The sequence below is a fragment of the Marmota marmota genome, unplaced genomic scaffold (genome assembly GCF_001458135.2).
Source record: "Marmota marmota marmota unplaced genomic scaffold, marMar, whole genome shotgun sequence".
Taxonomy (NCBI): domain Eukaryota; kingdom Metazoa; phylum Chordata; class Mammalia; order Rodentia; family Sciuridae; genus Marmota; species Marmota marmota.
This window is the reverse complement of record NW_026000019.1, coordinates 27,749,566-27,772,236: the sequence shown is the minus strand read 5'-3', so window position 1 is coordinate 27,772,236 and position 22,671 is coordinate 27,749,566. Positions and strand designations below refer to the sequence as shown.

The following is a 22,671-nucleotide window of genomic DNA, read 5'->3' as shown; positions in this document are numbered from 1 at the left end:
GATCAAAAATGTGCCTGCAAGTCTTCATGTATAACCTTGGAGAGTCCACATTTGTCTTCTAGTTAGAGACATTGGGGATCTCCTTGGTAAAGGGGGTGCTCCAACCAATAACAAAAGGACATTTCTATATGGCTCTTCATTCCCAATGCTCACTCCCCAAGGCTGTGGGGAACTGTCAGCCTATGCACTTCAGAGACTACCTATGTATTCATCCCACCTGAGATCTAGACCCCAGGATCTTCTTCTGTGAAAGAAAACCCCATTCCTCCACTTCAGGGGGAAAAGAACCCTATGGGCTGTGTCCTCCACACTGGTACTCCTACTTGTCCAGAACCTGGGCCTGTTCTAATTAAAGACACACCCCATGAGGAGTATGGGTTAAAGGTCATGTTTACCTCCAGGAGAGGGGGAAGCTGAGCAGAAGCCAGTTCCTTATGTAAAGCTGGATTTCTCAGAGATCTTTCTTATAAGTAGTCCCCAAAATTGCTGATTTTTATAATGTTGTTAAAGTCATCTTTCTGGCTCATGAGAAACTATATTGAAAGAATATCAGAAATAACACCACAGAAAAAAATATTTTAACTAGAGCCCTACGGTCATCAGTGAGTTCGATTCCCAGATTTGCTTTTTAAAACTCCTTGCTTCATAAATGGTTGATTTGAGGGCCATGAACTGTTCACTTCACATTTTTCTAGTATTAACTGTTTGAAATTTTAAAATATCTCGTAGTAACTGTTTAGAATGTATGTAAATAGAGGGCTGCCGGAATTTCTCAAGGGGAATAAAGCAATTTACTTCCTATGTCAGCATAGGCTTTCTCTTTTGGTTCCTCTCACACGTTATTTGATGGGGCAACCCCAGGATTTTTTACTGATCTCATTCTACCCCATCCAGGCACCTTCCCATCTCATGACAGTTGCTCTCCATATCTTCTCAAAAACCTTTGCATGGTTCTTTCCAGGAACAAGGAAGAGTATGACATGAAACACAAGAGGGAAACTGTTTAAGAATAAAATATCCGCTCCAAAATTATTTCCAGGGCAGTTTCTACAGAATAGCTCTTCTCCATCTTCATTCTGTTTGCCAGGAATTTCAGGAATAAAAGCAACTTTAAAACCTCTTCTTTCTATCATTGCCACATTTATACTACTATGGTACCGAAAAAATGGGAGACACTTCATGATGTAAATGCCACTGGTTTTAAAGTCAGAGTATTTGGGTTCCTGTCCTGACTTTTTTAATGAAATATTATATAACCTTGTAAAAAAATACCTCCCTGGCTCTTAAATGCACTATGTCAAGACTAACAAACAAGTGTCAACCTATGAGCCAAGTTATGATTAACAGTTTCTTGTTGGAATCCTTGGTCATGCTCTCAATGATTCTCATGATTTATAGATTCCTTTGGATCTTCTACATCATCAACATGTGATCTAAAAAATAAGGAAAATGTCTCTCCTTTTCTAATCCATATACCTCTTATTTACTTTTCTTGTCTTGTTGCTTTGGCCATTATTTAATAAGTAACTCATTGATTAATGAATACTATCAGTGACTGGAGAAATTCTTGTCTTTGTTCCTGACTTTTTATTATCTCTAAATGTTCCTTTTCCCTCTCCTCCTCCTTCCCCCTACTGCTTGCTCTACTCTACCTGCCCTTCTGTTGTTATTATTATTTTAATTAGTGCATTATAATTATAAATATAAGTGCAACTCATTCCGGGAGTTTGTACACGGACATAGCATAATTTGATAGAACAAGAGCTTTTGTGGGAGATTCCAGATCCAAATCATAACAGTAAGTATTGAATTTTATCAAAGATTTTATCATATCATCCAGATGATCACATGTTGTTTTGCAATTATTCAATATGATGGGTCATGCTGACAAATTTTTATAAGATCTGCTCATTCTCACATTCCTGGGAACTCCTGGGGGTTCCACAGAACTCAGGGAAACATTTACCAATTTATTGTAAAGGATGTTACAAAGAATACAGATGAGTAACCAGATGAAGAAGAACTGAGGAAAGGGTCCAGAAGGTTCCTAAGTACAAGATTTCTGTCCGTGTGGAAGTGAGGTGTGCTACCCTCCCAGCACATGGATGTGTTCACCATTCCAAAGCTCTCTGTACCCCATAGTTGGGGGATGTTTTTGTATACTTCATCAATAAGCATGATCAATGATTAATTCAATCTCCAGCCTCTCTTCCCTCTCAGAGGACGGGAGATAGTGCTGAAAGTTCCAATTTTCTGATTATGGACTATTCTTTCTGGTCCTCCATCTAACCTACTATTACCTGTTTTTGAGTTTCTGAAAGGGGATAGTGTATAGCTCCCATTCCAAAACTAGCTCAGAGCCCATCAAGGGTTATCTCCTTAAAACAAAACGTTCTCCTAACATCCAAGCAATTAAAAGGTTTTTAGGATAAATATACGTCGCAAGCCATCCATGTGCCAGCTATGTGCATTTGAGCATAGGAGGGAACTGGACTGACATTGCTGCCTGATGACAGTCAGAATGACTCATCTCAGTAACTAGCAAAGGAGGGAAAAGTAAACTGTGCTGTTTCTCTCACTCTGCCTGTGATCCCACACAGCGCCTGTGATGGGTGTGACTTTCCAAGATATCAGTCAAACTGCTGACCACAACGCATCATCAAGCAACACTCCCCTCTCTGAAACCCAACCCCTGCATTATTTGGGTGGTACTTTCTTGTGGGAGGCCAACCTTACACGTGACTGAGTTACACTCCCTGGCTGGGTGCTGAGGCTCTCAGTCACAGAAATGTGGCACCCTTCTTGGATGCGAGGGTCGGTGTCTCGTGCATGGGTGTGTCTTGCTACAGCCCCATGGGTGAAACTATGCTCACCTGTTCCTTTGTAATATAACCCCTTGCCCTGTTTAGGATAGAATCTTTCATGGAAGTGCCTTGTGTGTGTCCCCTTCTCTTACTGTGCCCTTGGGTATGGACTACCCAGGTGTCAGTCAACCTGCTGACTGTGGACATCATGAAGATAGACTCAGCCCCCTGAAACCTGGCCCCTTGCCTCATTTGAATAGCTTCTCTCCAATAAAAGGGGTCAGTGCGAGCTCTCGCTCTCTCTCTTTCTGCAGACCCTTAAGGTCAGAGGAGCTGTCACAGTGACCCCCAAAGAAAAAGGTATTGTGTCTCTTGTGTGGTTATTTTGTGCAGCCCAGTTAGCCCAGTTTAACTGGAGTGACCCCTGAGCCTTTTAGTCGCAAGAACAAAAACCCAGCACTTTCTATCAAATGTCTTTTTCCCCAATAAATACCAGGATTCAGGGCATGCCCTCTCTCTTGCCTCTTGCCTACCTGGCTCTCCTTGACCTCCAGCATGGGAGCTTGATTCTTGAAGCTGCAGAGCCATCTTGAACCCTGAAAAAGGAATTGTGTGTGTGTGTGTGGTTTCTTCACTGCCTGCCCAATTGACCTGTAGTGTCCCTGATTCCATCACATATTGCAACAAATATATGTATATTTCTTATTATTATATCAAAGCATCACAAGCAGTGTTCTTATAATTATCATGTCGTCCTAACAAATTGATCCCTTTGCCATTAAAAATATCCCTCTTTTTCTCTTTTCTCTAAAATTAATTTTATCTCATATTAATAGATCCACTCCAACCTTCTTAAGTCTAGTGGCTGAATGGTATATCTTTATTCATCTGTTTACTTTTGACCCATCTGTATCTTTAAAGTGTGCCTCTTACAGACAGAATAGTTTGAGTTTGGTTTTTTTAAAATCCACTGTAACAATCTTTGCCTTTTAATGGGAATAGTCTGTCTATTTACACTTAGTGGGATTATTGATGTTGTTGTAATTGGATCTACCATCTTACTGAACATTAAATTGTCTGCCTAAATTTTATTGGCTTGTAGGATATCTTTAGATATTATAAGATGCTCATGGGATGTACGCATGGCAAATATCTTCTCCCACTCTGATTTGCCTTTTTATTTTCACAATGGTCTCTTTTGTTTAAAAGAACCTTTGATTTTGCTGTAATATACCCTAAGCCTTTGGTTTCTCGTGTGTAAAATAGGATCTACAGCAGTAGCTCACCAAGTTCTTAGAAGGAATGAGTAAAAGAAAGCAAGGACTTTCAGCATAGCTCCAGGCACTTAGGAAAGCCCAATAAATATTATTTTCTACAGTGCCACCTATTTGTTCCCCATCTAACCTTCTATTTCTTGTTTTTAAGCTCTGAAAGGTGGTACTGTACAGCAAAAAAAGGGGGGGGGGCAGGCCTTATGGTTTTGATCAATTCCTAATCTAAATCTATGATTTATGATCTGCAACAGAAGATAGTTTCACCATCTTTGGGCTCAGGTTACTTTTCCCTCTTTTACTATTTGCTGAGATGAGTCATCCTGTCAATAGGATGTGACCTCCTATATTTAAAAGAGGTGAGCCCTGTTAGAGAGAAGAGGTTTCACTTTAGTGACTAACACTCAGAGAACCATATGGCAGGTTCACCAGCATGCCTCCTCTTCATCTGTCTCCTCAGCCAGCTCACAGGTGAGTCCATTCTCCCGACTATCTTCCTTATCCTGAGATGTAGCTTCAGGTTCCTGGTTCCACTTTGAAGCTCTGGCTCAAATTAAAAGGTTTTGCCTCCTTATCTAGCATTGCTTTTTTTTTTTTTTAACCAGCCTCTGGTCTCTGGGTAGGAAGGGACAATAGGGAAAGGAAAAGGAATGGTCTTGGGGACCAACTACCTTTTGACTGTGCCAGAAAAGAAAGGACTAAAAGAAGTGGTTCTGGGTATAAGAAGACCTATGTTCTACTACAGATTCTGTATGAATTCAGTCTTGACTGTCTAGTCCTCACTCCCTGAGAGGGCAACTTGAAAAGCGCAATGATGCAATCGTATATTTATTTATAAGCATATTTGCTGAAATGTATTTTAACTGTATTTTAATGATATATGCATAACAATGATATCAATGGGAGAACCAGTTGGATTTTCTCTCTTAACCCACGCAATCCAATCCATCTGACCTTAGAAAAACAACTCTTACTGTAGACACTCTAATCACATGGAGGACTGAGGATTTTTATTCACAGGTATGATAGTCTGGGAAGATTTTAGTATCTTTATTGTTCTAATTAGGAGTCTCGCAAGTGAGAAATCTTTCTCCTGTCATCAGATTCATGGGGTACCACTATACTAAGTGCTTTCCTTCTGAGCACTTAGTACAGCTGTTCATTATGCGTACCCCAAGCCTACCTGAACTAACTTGCCCCAAACCCCACAGACAGCACCTCCAATCCTTTCCTCCCCATTAGCTGGCCACTAAGTGGTCCACATCTACAGACTCTTACCCCTCCTTGAATTCATCAGAACTTTGTACTGTTAGGAAGCACCTGGTCCTAAGCGGGTGATCTGGAATAGGTTTACTCTAAAAATCACTCCCTGAACGGAAATGGTGACCAGAAATGGAACTTGAAGCATTTGAGATAGGGGAGGGAATACCAGGGCTCTGAAAAGCCCCAGGTGTCCACCTGAAACCTGAACTGTGCGCAGCAAGGTGCAAGTGTGAAAATCTGTCATGGGGTCTTCCCCTCTGCCTGCTGCAGGAGACAGTGGGCAGTCTTGTGCTATGTCCCCCAAAGTTGAAAGGTGTCAGATATCATCCCAGAGATTGTCCAGTAGGCAGGTCAGTGGAAGGAGGCTGACCCTAAACAGCCAGGCATTTGACAAGGGCATCCTGGGACTGACTTAGTAGCTCTATTATTGTGGGCAAGTTACTCACCCTATATTCTTCTCAAGTGCATAACAGACAATGAAATCTAACTTGCAAAATGATTGTAATCTTTTAAATGAGATGTCAAATGCAAAGTGACCATAATCACTACTTAAACATCCAAGGTGTTTTTCATACAATTTCCTCAGAAATCTGTAAGACACATATTATAATACCTGTTTTACAAGTAAGAAAATTTGGGCTCACAGAAGTCAAGTTTCATGGGAAAGCTACACAGCTATTAAGAGTCAGGGCAAAGATTGAATTTTCAAGACTAGTGCTCTTTTCATCATACTAAACTGCCTAACACTGAAGTTGATACCACTGAAGCTGGTTCTTGGTTTCCTTAAGAGGGGCTCAGTTACTATGTATTTGAGCTGATTCTTCCACGCAGAGAGACTCAGGTGGGATTTCTTTCCTCTCCAGGCACACAAGTCCAAGTCAGGGAAAGGAAAGGCCCAAGGAGAACAGGTAGCAGTGTTTTAGGGAGGTGGCTATGCCAACAGGAAATCACTCTGGCCAAGCTCAGAGGGCCCAAGGAGTAGCTCTTACTTTTTTAGTATTCTCATCTGAAAAATGGGTACAATAACCTATCCCCCTCACTTTTATGATGATTAAATGACCCAGTAGTTTTAAGGAGGCAATTTATAAATGGAAAAACATGAAAAGAGGTGAGAGGATATTGCAGGGGGTGTTGCAAAGAATCAGAAGAAATAAGGATGATGTGGTAGGAAACGAATGGGGGGCAGAGTGGTGAGGAGCTTGGATGGGAATATTAGGGTCGGATAGTCGGGGAATAGATGTATCAAATTGAGAGATCTGCAAGTTTCTATTCTCCATGTTTCACATGATCTTTCCAAGGGACATTAAGAAAGCAGAAGTTGGCTAAAGAGCAGTCTAAACCATTTTGTTTTATTTTTTAAGGGGTGATTTCCTCTTAAACAATAAAACCTTACACAGAAACAAACTTATAAATAACTGTAGGTATAGAGTTGAAGCCTCTCTGATGGGGGGCATCCACGCCATAGCCTCCACCCCATCATCCTCTGTCCCTACACTCTAGCCTTTAGACTCCCCAGCCCTAAGCTTCTGGGAATTATACTGCATTACTCAGACTCCCAGGGCAGCAGTTGGGGAAATCTTACCTTCAGAGACTTGGTTCCTAGCCTTCCACTGACTTGGGGCATATCACCCTAACCTGCTGATCACCAGCCTCCTCATCCATGAAACGGAATTGGACGAAGCAGTCCCTAAGGCTCCTCCCCGCTCTGAGATATTCTGGTTCTTGGTCTCCTTAAGGAAGGAGTCACAACATGCCAGTGCCTTCATGGCGTTCCACAACGAGGCACCAAGCGCTTGGAGAGGTGCTCGGACACTGGGCTGGCAAGCAGGGAGCGGGTCTATACTCCCTCCCCCTTATGCCTTCCTTCTGTACCGCCACCTCTTGTTCTGGCTGCATGACGATGTGCCTTCCTTGTCATCTGGCTCCTTCCTCCACTCAATTCTTAAACATTTGGAGAACAAGACCGAAAAAAAAAAAGGAAGTGACAACAAAGAGGAAGGGGGGAGGGGTGACAAGGGGGGAGGAGATCTTATTTCTTCCCGTTAAGGAGATCATCTCAGAGCCAATGCTCCTGATGCCCAAAACATCTGAGCCTGGGTCCCCTGCCCCAGCTCGCTGTACCTCCAAAAGCAGGTTGGCCGGGGGGTGTTTCCTGCTTTCTTAGCCTTCTGGCTCACTTTGCTCAGAAGCCATGCAGAGATGTTTGGGGAGATCTCCTTTTTTCACTTTTAGCCATACTTGCAGAAGTAAGACCCCAAAATAAGAAGCTGCCTCAACACCGGTTTCAACAGCCCTCCTCACCCTTCATTTCCCCTCCCCTCATGTGTCAGGTATCTGCACTTCTCAAGTGCTTTCAGATCCATATTTACACTTTGACTTCCTCAAACTGCTGGTAAATTAAGGTGTTATTTTTTTTTCCTCCCATAAATATTCCAAAAACTGAAACTCAAAGTGGTAAGTGGTAAACAACCCTCTCAGAGGAACAATCCCACTTCTTTGTTTGTGACCTTAAGAAAGTCACTCAGTCTCAGTATTCTAATCTTATAGAGTTTAACTTTTCTCTCATGGAGTTGTTCTGAAGATCAAGAAAGATAATTCCAGCCGGGCATTTGACACAGGCCCTTAATCCCAACAGCTGGGGAGGCTGAGGCAGGAGGATTGCAAGTTCAAAACCAGACTCAGTAAAACTTAGTGAGGTCCTAAGCAACTTAGAAAGACCCTGTCTCAAAATAAAAAAATAGAAAGGACTGGAGATATGCTCAGTGGTTAAGCACCCTTGGGTTTAATCCCTGACACCAAAAATAAAGAAGAAAGAAAGAAAAACAATGCTGTTAAAGTTACTAACAATTTACAGAGTGGCACCTAGTGTTCATTGCTGGGTCTGTGATTATTGGGGGAACCAGAATGGAATCCAGGGCTCCTGACTGCCAGTAAGACTAGAACCCTTTTTAACACTTCTGCACATGGGGCGGGGGGAGTTAGGCCATTCCTATGCCACTTTCTGGTAAAACCCCGTGACTCCATCATCTATAACATCATCATGCCATGACTCTCTGAGGAAGACCCCATGACTTCATCACATGTCTCTGGGAAGGACCCCAGGACTCCATCCGGAACCTAGTGCTAATAGACCGGCCATGGGCTAATACACATCAAAAGGCTTTGTCTAGTTACCACCCAAGGATATATTTGTTTCTGGAGAATTTTAAAAATGAAGTAACATAAGTGGTGAATTTTCGGGGCATGGGTGTAAAAATAAGTGTTAGAGACTTCCTTGTGGGAGAACTTCTTACTGGGCTTTATGGGTTTTGAATAAGTTTTATTTTAGATGGACAGAGATTCCTCTCTGGGCCTGAAGTAGGAAGTGAACTGACGGTCAGGAGAGGGAGGAGGCCTGGCTGACCATCTGCTGGTGGCAGTGGGTAGCAGTCTTGGGTTTCGTATCTTTTCACAGAATTATAGATAGCATCATCCTAACCTTAGAGCAAAAGCCCTGGGTTTTCCTGAGGTATGACAACCCTCAGTCACGCGGCACCCACTGTGCCAGAGAAGAGCTATCATTATAGCCGAGTGCCCTCAGACTTACCAAACCATTTAGCTGCTATGAAAATGAGAAAGGGATAGAATAGATGCAGAGGAGGCAAGTTCCGGCATTCCCTGCTCTGACTTTGGAAAAGCAACCCTCTGGAGACGATAGACAAGCCTCACAGTGGTCCAGTCCTCCTGGACCTTTAGGTGAGTATTGGTAGTTACTCATCTCTAGAGTTTTCTGATCCCACGAGTCACATTAAGCCCCTCTACTATGCACCCTAATAATACCTGTTACTTTCTTTTGTATCACACATACAAGTGCTTACTTACTTAATGACCATCTCCCAACCCCATGGATGCCTGAATCATGACTGTCTTGCTCCCCAGTTATGTATGTGGCTCCTAAACAAATGCCTGTCATAAATGTGAAACTAAATAAATTCTTGTCCAAGGCAGAAATAACTGAATGAAACAAATGTGACCTGCTTTGATACGGTAAAGTACTTTAGAGCCACACAGCGCAGGTAGCAAAGCCACCATACAAAGGGAGCTTCAGTTAAGCCCTGGACGGCTGAACAGAAAAGTCCCTTTTTTCTGGATACCTTTTTCCAGCCGGCTGAGAAGAATGGATAAAACTGGTTAGGTCTCACCAACCCTGCCCCTTATTCTCTGAACCCACGTTTAGGAAATGGCAGGAAGTTATTTTCCTCTTTCATTCTTCTTCTTCCCACCCTGAAAATACACTTACGATATGACAATATACTCCATCTGGTTAGTGCTGGCAATTTGCCCTATGTCATCCTCCAATTTCTCTCCAAGTGACAATTCATTGGAAGGCATTTTTTATACTCTCACACAATTTGCACATGGGGTATTAACCCTGAGCAAATAGCACCATGTGTGTGGAAGATTGAAATGCTCATGGCTTAAATGCATGCATACATGCTGACACACAAAACCCATGTGCTTGTAATTTTGCCACTGAAGTGGTTTGAATGTGGTTTGTCCCTGAGAAATTCATATGCTAGGAACTTGGTTCTCAATGTGGTGGCACAGAGGTGTTGGAACATTTAAGACGTGAGCCTAGTGGAAGGTGTTAGGTCATGAGAGTGACACCTTCAGAAGGAATTCACGCTGCTGTCCCAGAGTCGACTCTCTCAAGAACATGTTGTTATCAAGCAAAGCCACCCGACATTGACCTATTCTGCACACGATTGGTTTTCTTTCAATTTCTCTGCCTTGTTGTGATCCAGCCAAGGGATCCCTCACCAGAGGCCTAACAGATGATACCACACAATCTTGGACTTTCAGCCTCCAAAACTATGAGCTAAATAAACCTCTTTTCTTTATAAAGTATCCAGTTTCAAGTATTTTGTTATTGCAACAAAAAATGGACTAATATGCCCCTGAAATACCCTCCAAAAATCTAATGTGAAAATGAAATTGCTCAAAGATTGCCTAAATCCAGGAACTCCCTTGGGGACAAGGGATATCCAATATTTATTTGACTTCAAAATATTTACTCTTTCTATCTCTATTGTAGAAGTGAAAGAATAAATGTATTAATTGATTAAAAATTTAAAAATAAAATTAAGTATTTACCGGAACTTTTTTGATATGCCTTGAGATGATTAGAGAAGGCAGTCTAAAAGCATCCTGGCCTTCATATTGAAGAAGTAGGGAGAGTAGCTTTTTAAAAAATCAGATTACTTGACTGGATAATTTGATATATCTTCAGGGAACCAACACATATATTATGTGCTGACTGGTAAAGTATAGGGAGAAAAGCTTTTAAAATAGGAACTTTCTCCTAAAATACATTTATCCAGGAAGAGAAACTAGTACTTTTGGACATAAACCTAGCAAAAAGTTGGTAGAGACCTTAGACCTGGAATCGAAGGAGTAAGTCCACATCTGATTTCCTCACCCTGAGCTCTGGCAGAGCAGCTTGTGTATGGGGGTTACTCACTAAAGAACGTGAAGGGGAAATGGGGCTCAACGATGTCCAAGGACTTTGGACTTGACACCTGAGCACTGTAGGAGTGTGGGAAAAGGGAGTAAGGAAAAGAACTAAAGTTGACACTAATGCCACTGTACTTTCAAATTGAGTGATACATCCAGATTGAGTCCAAGTTCCCAGAACTGAAGTGACATTGAGTTAAGTCCTCAAAGCATCACCCACTAGCTATGTCCCTTGGATAAGTTACTTAATTTGTCAATTTATCTATTTATCTATCTATCTATCTATCTATCTATTTATTTATTTATATCTCAGAATTCCTATGAAGTCAGATATTAACAAACTTTTGCTATTAAAAAAAAGATAGTAAATATTTTAAGCTTTGCGGGCGATGTGATCTTCATCAATAGGATCTCTGTTGCAAATACTCAATTCAACCTTAGAATTGCAAAAGCAGCCATAGATAGACAACATGTAAATGAAGACGCATGGCTATGTTTCAGTAAAACTTTTTTTATAAAGACAGGTGATGGGTCAGATTGGCCCACGGACTCGAAGTAGCCCAAAATGGGCCAGAATGCCTAATTTTGCAGGATTGCTTCAGGTATTAGGCAGAATCTTACAGAACATTTGAATTTTAATAGAGACCAAGGAAATAAATCACTAATGAAGTGATTTTGGATATCTGGAGAAGTCAGTACCGAGAGGTCCAACACAGAAATTTGTCTTTTTTTCTTGTCATGAGTGACATCAGTGCAGGAGTAGTAGAAAATATTGTGGTAAGAGAGTAAGTTGTTAAATCAACAGAAACTCAATGCTTGGTGGGTTTCTCAGGGCCAAGTAGGCACACAAGGCCTGCAGTAGTTTAAATTTCTTTTGAAAGAAAAAGAAAATGAACATAACAATAATAAATGTAATGAATACAGTTTGGATTATATTAATTTTTTAAAAATGTTAATCCATTTATTTAAATGCATATAGCACATAAGTTACAAATTCTCATTTCTACCACAAGTGAGAACTTTTCCAGATTGCCCCCATTTCTTCCTTGAGTGTTTTACAAGAAATTCCAAGTTACATCCTGCAGTCTGAAGGTTAGAGCTGATCTAGATCTGTCTGTGGGTTTCCCTGCAAGGCACTGAGCGAGATCCAGGGAAGTCATGCATGTCTGTGAGAAGGGAGACAATCTTGCTCACAGTGGCCCCTCCATGTCACCCTGCTAGTCACAGCACAAGTATTGGTTCCTGCTGGATCGCTCCCCACCTCAGCTGCCACCAGAACTAAGCAAACAGTCCAAACACCCAAGGCTCTATTTATGTTCATACCAGCTCCATCAAAAATTATAATTAATATTTAGGAATATTCCTTATGGAGGAAGGGTCAACCAATGTAAAAATGTACAGGATCCAGGCAAGCCATAACCCTGGCAATCGATAGAGCTGTCAGCATTCTACAGTGTGGCTTTTTTTATTTTTTATTTTTTTCTCAGGGGCACTTAACCACTGAGCCACATCTCCAGCTCTTTTTTGTATTTTATTTAGTGACAGCATCTCATTGAGTTGCTTAGGGCCTCAATAAGTTGCTGAGGCTAGCTTTGAACTAGCATTCCTCCTTCCTCAGCCTCCCCAGCTGCTGAGATTATAAGTGTGTGCCACCAGCCCAGCCCAGGCTTTTGGTTGTTGTTATTCTAATTAGTTATACATGATATAACTATAGAATTCACTTTGATACATCATATACAAATGGAGTATAATTTCTTATTCTTCTGGCTGTACATGATGTAGAATCCCACCGGTCATATACATGTACATAGGATAATAATGTCTGATTCATTCTACTATCTTTCCTACCCCCCAACCCCCTTTCTTCCCTTCACTCCCCTCTACCTAATCTAAATTAACTCTCTTCTTCTCTAGCCACCCCCCTTATTGTGAATTAGCATCCACATATCAGAGAAAACATTCAGCCAATATGGCTTATTAATATTGCCTTCGTTTCTTTTGGCTTTCCATGACTGAATTAATGAAATTCCTTTTAAAATTTTTAACCTGAACCCAACTAATTGTGGGGGGTCACACTGAGCGACCAGCATTTTCCTTCCCGTGATAGGTAAAGGTTCTGTCGGTCACTTTCGTAGTGATCTGGCCACATTCATAGTGGCCCTAGACACTGCCTGATCCTCAAAGTGGCAGAATATGTCTTCATGGGTAGGTGTGCCTTCCTGCAGCCCCATGGATCGAGCTGCGCTCATCTGTTCCTTTGTGGTATCACCCCTTGCCCTGTTTGGGATAGAATGTTGCATGGAAAATACCCTTTGTGTGTCTCCTTCTCTTGCTCTGCCTTTGGGAGTGGGCTCCCTAGGTGTCAGTCAACCTGCTGACAGCAGACATCATGAAGCTAGACTCAACCCCTTGAAACCTGACCCCTTGTCTCATTTGAATGGCTTCTCCTCAATAAAAGGGTCAACAAGTGCTGGCTCTCACTCTCTTTCTGCGGATCCTTAAGGTCAGAGGAGCCATCATAGGACCCCTGAAGAAGAAGGTATCTCTGTCTCTTGTGTGGTTATTTCATGCAGCCCAGTTCCCCTGGAGTGACCCTGAGTGTTTTTGGCAACTAATCCCAATGACTACAGAGGCTGAGGCAAAAGGATGGCAAATTTAAGGCCAGGTTGGGCAATTTAGTGAGACCTGGACTCAAAATAAAAGTAAAATAAAAATACAAAGGACTGGGGATGTGGTTCAGTAGCAGAGCATCTCTAAGTTCAGTGCCCAGTATCAAAATAAATTTTAGAAATAAAATTAAAAAGTTTAACCTGGTAAATTATGTTAAGAGGCAGAAGAGAACATAACTTTGGGTTTTGTTCTTTTAAGGAGAAGACCTATAAGTATTTAATTTTAGATTGCTCATTTCTAGGAACCTTGTATAAGGTCTCTGCTATGTTGCTTTCTCGTCTATACAATATGTGCTTTAAAGTCTCCACCTGTGGAGCAAAGCACTTCACTTATCATGTATGTAGTTGTAAGGGGTTATCCATTGTGCCTCATGTTCCTGATTTGTAAGATGGGTTTATAAAAAAATTCTTTTAAGGGTTGTTTTAAGAGTAAATAAAATAGGAAAGACAGTAGAATGAATCAGACATAACTTTCCTATGCTCATGTATGAATGCACGACCAGTGTAACCCCACATCATGTTCAAACACAAGGATGGGATCCTAATTAGAATGGGTTGCACTCCATGTATGTATAATATGTCAAAGTACACCCTACTGTCACGTGTATCTAAAAACAACAAATAAAATTATAAATATGATCATACTAAGTGCTTTTAGACTGTTGGACATGATCTAAAGTCTCATTGCCCCAGTCATTCTTGATTTTTTCCCTTAAATTTTAATAGGTAGAAGATGAATGAGTCTTCATACCTCCTCACTGAAAACGTCTGCTTGGCTGCTCTAAAAGTTTCTTGAGCAGTCATTCTTAACTGTTTCTCACTTGGAGTCACATACTCATTAATAAAAATGATTCCTTATGGAAGAAGAGTCAACAAATGTAAAAATGTATAGGATCAAGGCACAGAGGCTGAGGCAGAAGGATGGCAAATTTGAGGCCAGGTTGGGCGACTTTTTGAAGTCATGTTCTCTGGGGTGAACCGAGACTTTGGTGAAACAAAAATTTCTTGTGGAAGTAACCCTCTAATGTAATTCCTAATAGTTTGAGATAAGCTATTTTTATCACTATTTTTATCATTAGCTCTCACCATCCTGATCCATGATTGCAAACCACTGCCCATGTTCAGCAGGCTTACTTTATCAGCTTGCACTCAGCTCTCTCTCTGGGGCAATGTGGCAGTACCAAAGGAAGGACAGCAACCTCTCCACTTGTCCACTCACAGGGACCTGCCCAGGGTGGCATTGGGCTTTACAGCCGGAGGTATCTAGGAATGGATGGGTCATCTGCAGTCACCCTTTGCAGGCAGAGAGTTCTGATCTCAATTATTTCATGCGATTGAGATTCTGAAGTGCTTCCTGGGGGCTGCTTGCGTTAGATGAGAATTTTTCAGGATCTTCTCAGGACCCAAAGGGGATGGTGAGTAATTGGTGGCAAAGGCAGGGACTCAGACTTATTTTCTGATTTTCTGTGTCTGCAGCCTCTGGAGCCCTGAAGGAGAAGTTTGGTGTCCTTGGTGGATCTGTGACCCTTTCTGTGGAAACTTCAATACAGAATATTGACAGTATTGTCTGGATCTTCAATTCAACCACTCTTGCCATCATAAAGCCAGGTGTGGCAGACAAAAAAGCCACTATCCTTATGACCCGAAGTCATAACGAGGAAAGGATGATTTTCTCAGGCAGTAACTATTCTCTGACACTCCTCCAACTGAAGAAGAATGACTCAGGGATCTACCGTGTGGAGATGAACTTCTTATCCTCTCAGTCATCCTTCACCCAGGAATATGGGCTACAAGTCTACGGTGAGCAGAATCAGTCCTAATAGTGGGTAGCTGCCATGGTGAGAGTGTGCACTCCCTGACAACAGCAAATGTTCCAGAAAAGGATGGATAAATGCTTGGAAAGAATATGGGAGAGAAGGACTGGGGTTGTGGCTCAGCGGTACAGTGCTCGCCCAGCGCATGCAAAGCCCTGGGTTCAATCCTCAGCACCACATAAAAATAAATAAGTAAAATAAAGGAAAAAAAAGAATATGGGAGAGAATTCATGGATGAAGCTGACCTCTTTACTCAAATATTTTGTAAGAGACTGTATGGTGTAGTACTTGGGCAACATGAGAAGTGGCAACCACACAGATCTAAGTCAAATGCTTGCTTCTCTATTTACTAGGTGCATGGGCTTATCCCAGTTATTTAATTTGTTAGAATCTTATTTTCCATATCTGGGAAGAAAGCAATATCTACTTTAGGAAGATTATTGGATATAAGTGTCAATCCCAGCCCTTCCACTAAAGATTCTAAGCATTTCTGAAAAAAGACATAAGGGTCAAAAAGAAGATAAAGGCTAGGTATAATGGTGCATACCTGCAATTTCAGCTACTCATGAAGATGAGGCAGGAAGATTACCTAAACCCAGAAGTTAGGGGTCAGACTATACCACATAGAAAACCCTGTCTCAAAAAAAGATTGATAAAAAGAAGATAAAAATATCCACTCTGTTTCTGGTATAGCTCAGTAGGAGAAATATCTCCTTCCAAATCTAGACTTAGGAACCCACCACCCAGGGAAGTAGAATTTACAAAATAATTACTCAGTTACAAGAAGAGTACTTGCCTCACTCACCCAGCTTCAATAGCAGGGAGACCAGGAAATGGGCCTCCAAGACCATGCACCTCAATCTACATGTCTTCCATAGGGACATGGTCAAAGGAAACAGAAGATGTATATTCTACAGGCAAACTAGCTGTAGGTGGGAATAAAAGAGTACATACCTTCTTCAGTTCCATGTCCCCAATCTTTAATGGCTCAAATCTGTAAGTAGAGAAAGAAAATGATGGACAGCAGACTTGACCTCACCAATCAACCAACTGCTCATCCTTGGAGAGTGGAAGAGTGAGCACAAAGGAGTGCCACTCCTATACTGTCCCTCCTGGAGAATAAAAGTAGAAGTCTCTTCAAGGAAACCTCAGGACAATAAGTGATGGCTGCATTATTGTTACATAATTATTTCTTTTATTATTGCAGTTATTGTCACCGTGGTTATTGCTATATAGTGGTGGGCAAGAACTAGGTAGTTCTCTTTTCCTAGTCCTCTTTCCTCTGCTCTGAATTGCTGTTTTCTCTGCATTCTGAAGCTCCTTGGGGAGACTGAGGTTCAAGTTATCCAAGGGTAATTCAGATAAAGGAGAGCTGTGTGCATAATTTCCATCCCAGGTTGTTCTTTGTCTTTCACAGAGTGCCTGTCAAAGCCTAAAGTCACCATGGGTCTGCAGAACAATAAGAATGGCACCTGCGTAGCTAATCTGACATGTTCCATGGAACAGGGAGGAGAGAATGTGACATACAGCTGGAATGTCCTGGGGCAGAGAAGCAACAAATCTTATGATGGCTCTATCCTTCCCATATCCTGGAGTCTGGGAGAAAGGGACACGGTCTTCATCTGCACGGCCAGGAACCCCATCAGCAGTAATTCCTCAAGTCCCATCCTTGCCTGGAAGCTCTGTAGAGGTGATTGTCCCTTCTTTTTAGGAGCCTCTGGTCTGGGTAACTATACCTTCTTCAATTCTGTGTCCCCAAAGATCAGGCCCTGTGTAAAAACCGGTGGCCTGTGGAAAGTCATCAGGCTGGGAAGAAAGTGGCAGATGCTCTAAACTTTGGGTCATATTTCCTAGTTGACTTTCTCCCTTTTCAGGCCTCTACTCATTCTCTCTTTAAAGATGCTGATGGTGATGGTTCCAATTTCCTCCTCACCTTCCTGTGTCTTCTGTTGGTGGTCTTCACGCTCTGCACCCTTGTGTTGATGTTTCATTTGACTATGCGGATAAAGAGAAGAAAAGGTAGGGCACGTATGATTTTTGTCCTCATCCTCATTCATCCACTGAATCCCTCATTTATTTCTCGAGCATGTATCGAGTTGTGTATGAGGCCTGGTGCTAACACGATACTGAGCTGAAGAGGTCATCGTGTCTGCCTTCAAGAAGCACACGGTCAGCCAACACTCTTCATTCCAGATTAGAGAGAGAGACAGAGAGAGAGCAAGAGCTGCAGTCCTTGCCTTCTCTCCTAGGACAAAGTCGCACTCCAGTGCCCACTCCTCTCCTTCCTTCAGAGAGAGTCACAAAGGTGGCCTTTCTCTTGGCACAAGCTCCATACTATTCACTCTGCTCCCTGACCTGGGAGGTGGTGGCCTCCACGGACCAATACCCTCCAACCAGTCCTTCCTAGCTTCATCCTTGTCAGAGTCCCCAAACCAGTTCCAGTCTTTTCCATTGGTTCAACTCCAAGATCTCTCTTTCCTCCCCACTTCAGTGTAGACACATTTCTCCTGGAGAAGCTGGGCTCTGTCTCTCTCCATGTGGCACCCCATTCTCTGTGTCCCCAAGCCCTGCTGATTTATCTTCTTGGGCTCCCACTGATACTGTCTGTGTCCAATATCAGGAAGGGACCCGAAAGACTTTGAGACCTCCCTTCCCTGTTAGAAGCACTCTGAAAGCCTTTCTGACCTTCTCTGCTTCCCACTTTGGCCACCTCGGCCCAGAGATCAGGAAGTGAAATTACAAGGGCAACTGATTCATCCTGATTTTTTTTTTTTTTAGGACTTTCCTAATTTTAACACTGAAAATCCCTGTCCCAAAAAGCCTGAATTAGTAAGATGGCTGGTCCTCTTAAGTGGGCCATCCAGGTGGGATGGTGGGCCAATAGGGAGGAGGAGTGGTCAGAGAGGCAGACTTTAATTCACTCTCAACTTGGTTTCAGAGCCCATTGAGGGTGAAAAAAGAATGGACGTTCATCAGGAGATTCCTAATGTCTGCCCCCATTCCGGAGAGAAAACAGTGTATGAAACGATTTGCTATGCTCATGTGAGTACTTTCCCTTTCTTCCTGGGACCTGATTCACCTCTCTGAGACCCGCCTTGTTTTACTTAAGATTTTTTTTCATGGGTTTGGTTAACATGGGAAGGGGGAGGAGGAATTAGGATGGATAGTCCTTAAAACCCAAGGCAACTCCATCTCCCCCAAGTCTTTATGAATTTGCTTCTGGGTAGAAGTGAATTCACTCCTGGGGCACCTGATTCTCATCCATTGGTAACATTCATACTGTGAACGTTACATGAGTCACCCTTCCTCCCCACAGTTCACAGTGTCCTCTCCAGGGGCCTGGTTACTCTTGCATAAGGCAGTGTGTAGTGAAGTGTGACTTTGGTGTGATATTTGAATCATGTTGTCAGAAGACGCATTGCTCAAGAAATGCTTCTTTCCTGTGGGCTGACTCCAGGAGGGTCACAGTTCATGAGAGTTACATATTTTATGTATTTTTGGAATTCATTTTAATTTCACAGGATGAATAATGCAATAAACAAACCTAAGAGCACAAAAACACGAATTAAATCAATGCTGTGACTTCCTAAAAACGTTATTCATAATCACTGTAATCACAGTCACCAGTTAGAGCACTTCCCCTGAGCCATCCATTTTCCAGAACCCTCTTTTCATCTTCTCCCACCTCCATTTCTCCCTCTTGTGACTCTGAGTCTCTCTCTGATCTTTTCTTTCTTTATTTCTTTTTTCTTTCTTTTTTCATTTTTTGTGGTACTAGGGATTGAACCCAGAGGCCCTCTAGCACTCCTGGCCCTTTTATATTTTATTTTTATTTTATTTCTCTAATTTGATGAGGCTGGCCTCAGGCTTGAGAACCTCATGCCTCAGCCTCCCAAGTCACTAGGATTATGTGTGTGCCATCTCTGGTATTTTCTACATGACCCGGGTTAGGTGATGATTCCTTTTGTTTGTTGCTTGTTTTTATAGAAAATTAATCCAGCAGAAGATCCACTAAATACACTTTATTCCACTGTGCAGATACCAAAAATGGTAAGAAATTTAGAGCTGAGTTTCATCTAAATCGTCCTATCCCTTCTCCTGGTTCATGTTTAGGTTAAAAATCTTGGACCTCAGGAATATCATATTCACTGGCATTAAAATGTACCTCTGGTAGTCCCCCCCATCCCATTTGCTTAGGGGGTTACACAAGAATATGGGGAATTTAGAAAAGAATTCTGTTTTAGGAGTCCAGATGAGGGTAATCAGGAACAAATTGAATAGGGGAGAAATTCTAGATGGGAATGATAATCAGAAGGCTTTTGACTAAAGTCATGAGTGAGGAAAAAGGCCCTGGCTTCATCTGTGCCTGAGAGGAAAAGGATGATTGGGGGTGGGGGAGGGGCTCCAGCCTGCTCCTGAGCCATGGGGCAGACCATAGGAGAGAGATTTCCGTTTTCCCTTTGGTCTAACTATGTTACGTCTGGTTTGCACCCCTCCCCTAGTTCAACGTGCTAAGACTTAAGGCTCATTCTTTCACAGATGATGTGTGGGAGAAGCACTTGTACCTTCCTAACTCCTTTCCCTTCCTCAAATAGAACTGATAGATGGGGATCTTGAAAGCAGTTTGCTTAGTGACATGTCAAATTCATTGGCCATGCTTCTATGAATTATTATAAGTTCAGTTCATTAAGTACTCAGCAAGATAAAGATGGGTTTATCCTAAAGAATAGTTTCTCTAAACTAGGAGGGATTTGGGAGCAAGCATGGTGGAGGTTCCGGTTGGGTACCATTGGACATAGTGAGTGTCTGGGATGCAGAGTCTTCTATGGTAGACCCAGATCCCTGCCCACCTCTAGTGTTCTGCTTCCTCATGTCGCCTACAGGTGGAGAATCCCTGCTCACCGACCACCACGCCAGACACACCCAGGCTGTTCACCTATGAGGATGTCATTTAGACATCAGCATGCTGCCCTCAAACCTCACTCCTGAGGAAGTACAAAGAAATGCATCCACTTGTCCAGAATACCTGCAAGAAACCATTCCTAAGCATACACCTTTGAGTTTAGGAGTTCATAATTCTACCAACTCCTGAGAACTCTCTTTAAACCCAGAATCTATATCACTTCCCATATGGAATGTGACTGTGAATTTATCAGTCAATCTCAAGAAAAGGCTGAATATCTCTACTAACATGTAAATGCATATTAATATCTGCCTCGGTCATATTAATGATGGCCCCAGGACAGGGCTTGGAGTCTCATTCCAGTCCAGGGTTAGGAGGACAGAATATACCAAGAGTCTGGTTTCCAGGAGGGCAAGAAGGCCAGGCCAGACAGGTGTGTCTGGCACCAGCAGGTGTAACTGCCAAAAATGAATGAATGAATCATTCACTATGTACGGGGCACTGTTGAACTTAATTGGGCAGATGTGCTCTCTGCTCTCATGAACCTGAGCACTCATGAACTACTTTTATGGCCAGTTATGGGAGGCTTAACACAAATTCTTGTGTATCAAGTTCTGAATACACAAAACTTGAAGGTCAAAGCTCACAAGGACACAGAATTGTGCATGGGCAAGAACAAGAACACCCCTCTACTCTCAGAACTCCTACCACCACCCCACCATGGCCTGGCTTAATTTGTACTCCTACGCTGCAAATAAAAGCCTAGGCCTTGTTAAGGTCTATACAGGAGCCTATCTCGGTGCAAAAACTCTACAGGCACATTTTGGGTCTAGTATGACACCTAGAGTTGGGATGTGGGGCCTGGTGTATGAATTACTTGTAAACTTTCAAAGTGTGTTTCAATATTTATTAATAAGCTCTGCTAGGTCACTTTCACAAATAAGTCAGACATGATCTCTACCCCTATAGAACTCACCTTCTTTTTAGTGAAATGGTAAAGACTTGGGGAGGGTGAAAAGTAGGACTGCACTTGATGTGTTCCTGATACATGTTTTGAATGGAGATACCAGGAAGGGAACTGGGGCCCAGGGCTGGGGTATGAAATAAGGTGGACAAATTGTGTATTTAAATTTGTGAAAAGAGAAAACATCTGGGAGGGAAAACGTTTGAATATGAGATGGCCAAGTTAAGAGAAAATAAACTTGCAAGAAAAAAAACAAAGAGAATGAACTCAGGCTGATGTGAGAGGAAATCAAAGTTAAAAATAGGAGTAGGTGTGGAAACTAACCCATCACCACCATGAGGTACTCGGCTAGGCCCACCCAGAGCTGGGCAGGTGTGGATTGCCCAAACCATAGCATGATAAATGCTGTATTTATTGCTACAATTTTCTGGGAGAATGGTGGGGAGTGTCCCTTTTAATAAAATCATGCTTTGAGGAAGGGGTGTTTTTTCAAATTCTTACAACAGTGGGGGGCGGGCTGGGAGTGGGTGGATAGCAGCACTTGGAAAGAAGAACTATTTATGATAAGGCTAAGATGGAAGCCAAGACTTTAAACTTTTCCAATACCAACAGGGTACTTGTGTTACCCACACTGATGTTACCGCAGCTATGTTAATGTGCCACATCCTCAGGACCTGAAATGAGGTGAGACACTAAAGCGTAAAACTTAGAGGGGGCAGAGGGGAAGGGTGCATACCAAAATATTTTGCATTAAGATAAATGATATTTTACTACAATCATTTTGAAGATCAAAAACAGTTCAAAAATTAATGATCAAAATGTCAAAATGTTAAATAAAGGGCTGTGGCTGTAGCTCAGAGGCAGAGCGCTTGCCTAGCATGTGTAAGGCACCGAGTTCGATCCTCAGCACCACATGAAAATAAACAAATAAAATAAAGGCATGCTGTCCATCTACAACTACAAAAAGAATTTTTTTAATCTTAAAAAAAGAAAGTACTATGTCATGTCAGTCTAAGACTAATAAAAATTGTTATTTGCTGTTTGCCAAGCTACATCATTGCTCCTCTTCATGCCAAAGCCAGATGTATCTTCAGGCAAGAATTGCAGGGAGCCACCCCTGAATGACTTGAAGGCCTTCCCTCAGTCTGGAACCAGGGTGATTTAGGTTTGGCATTATGAACTACTTTGTGGCTCCTGTCACTCAATGAATTGCCCAATGCACATGACCCCTATCTCCACTCTATTAGGGAGACCGCTCCAGTAGCTCCAGAGTTGGGCATAACCTGTTGTAAACTGGACAGCCACCTCCTCCCTTATTTGGCAAAGAACATTCCATGGAAATCTTTGATGTTCCCCCCGTATAAATAAAACAAGCACGGGCTCCATCTTGCTTTTGCTGGTATCTTTTCAGCATGGAAGCTCAATCCCTAAGATTGGCTGGTCGGTCCTGCCACCACTTTTTAAAATCACTTTTTGTGTCCTGTGGGGTT

At 42.2% G+C, this 22,671-nt stretch overlaps 1 protein-coding gene across 3 annotated transcripts; it reads left to right on the top strand.

The window, feature by feature from the left end:
- Positions 1-4,421: 4,421 nt before the first annotated feature.
- Slamf7 (SLAM family member 7) lies at positions 4,422-21,659 on the top strand. Of its 3 annotated transcripts, none has more exons than XM_015491993.2 (7): positions 4,422-4,546; positions 14,977-15,300; positions 16,732-17,004; positions 17,214-17,333; positions 18,253-18,356; positions 19,302-19,364; positions 20,198-21,659. In XM_015491993.2, the coding sequence occupies exons 1-7, from the start codon at positions 4,492-4,494 to the stop codon at positions 20,267-20,269; spliced, it is 1,011 nt and encodes a 336-aa protein (XP_015347479.1). In that variant the 5' UTR covers positions 4,422-4,491; the 3' UTR covers positions 20,270-21,659. The 3 variants fall into 3 exon arrangements, with proteins under 3 accessions (XP_015347479.1, XP_048666134.1, XP_048666135.1); XM_048810177.1 differs by lacking the exon at positions 4,422-4,546 and adding an exon at positions 8,412-9,073; XM_048810178.1 differs by lacking the exons at positions 4,422-4,546; positions 19,302-19,364; positions 20,198-21,659 and adding exons at positions 8,412-9,073; positions 18,631-19,068.
- The last annotated feature ends 1,012 nt before the right edge of the window (positions 21,660-22,671 follow it).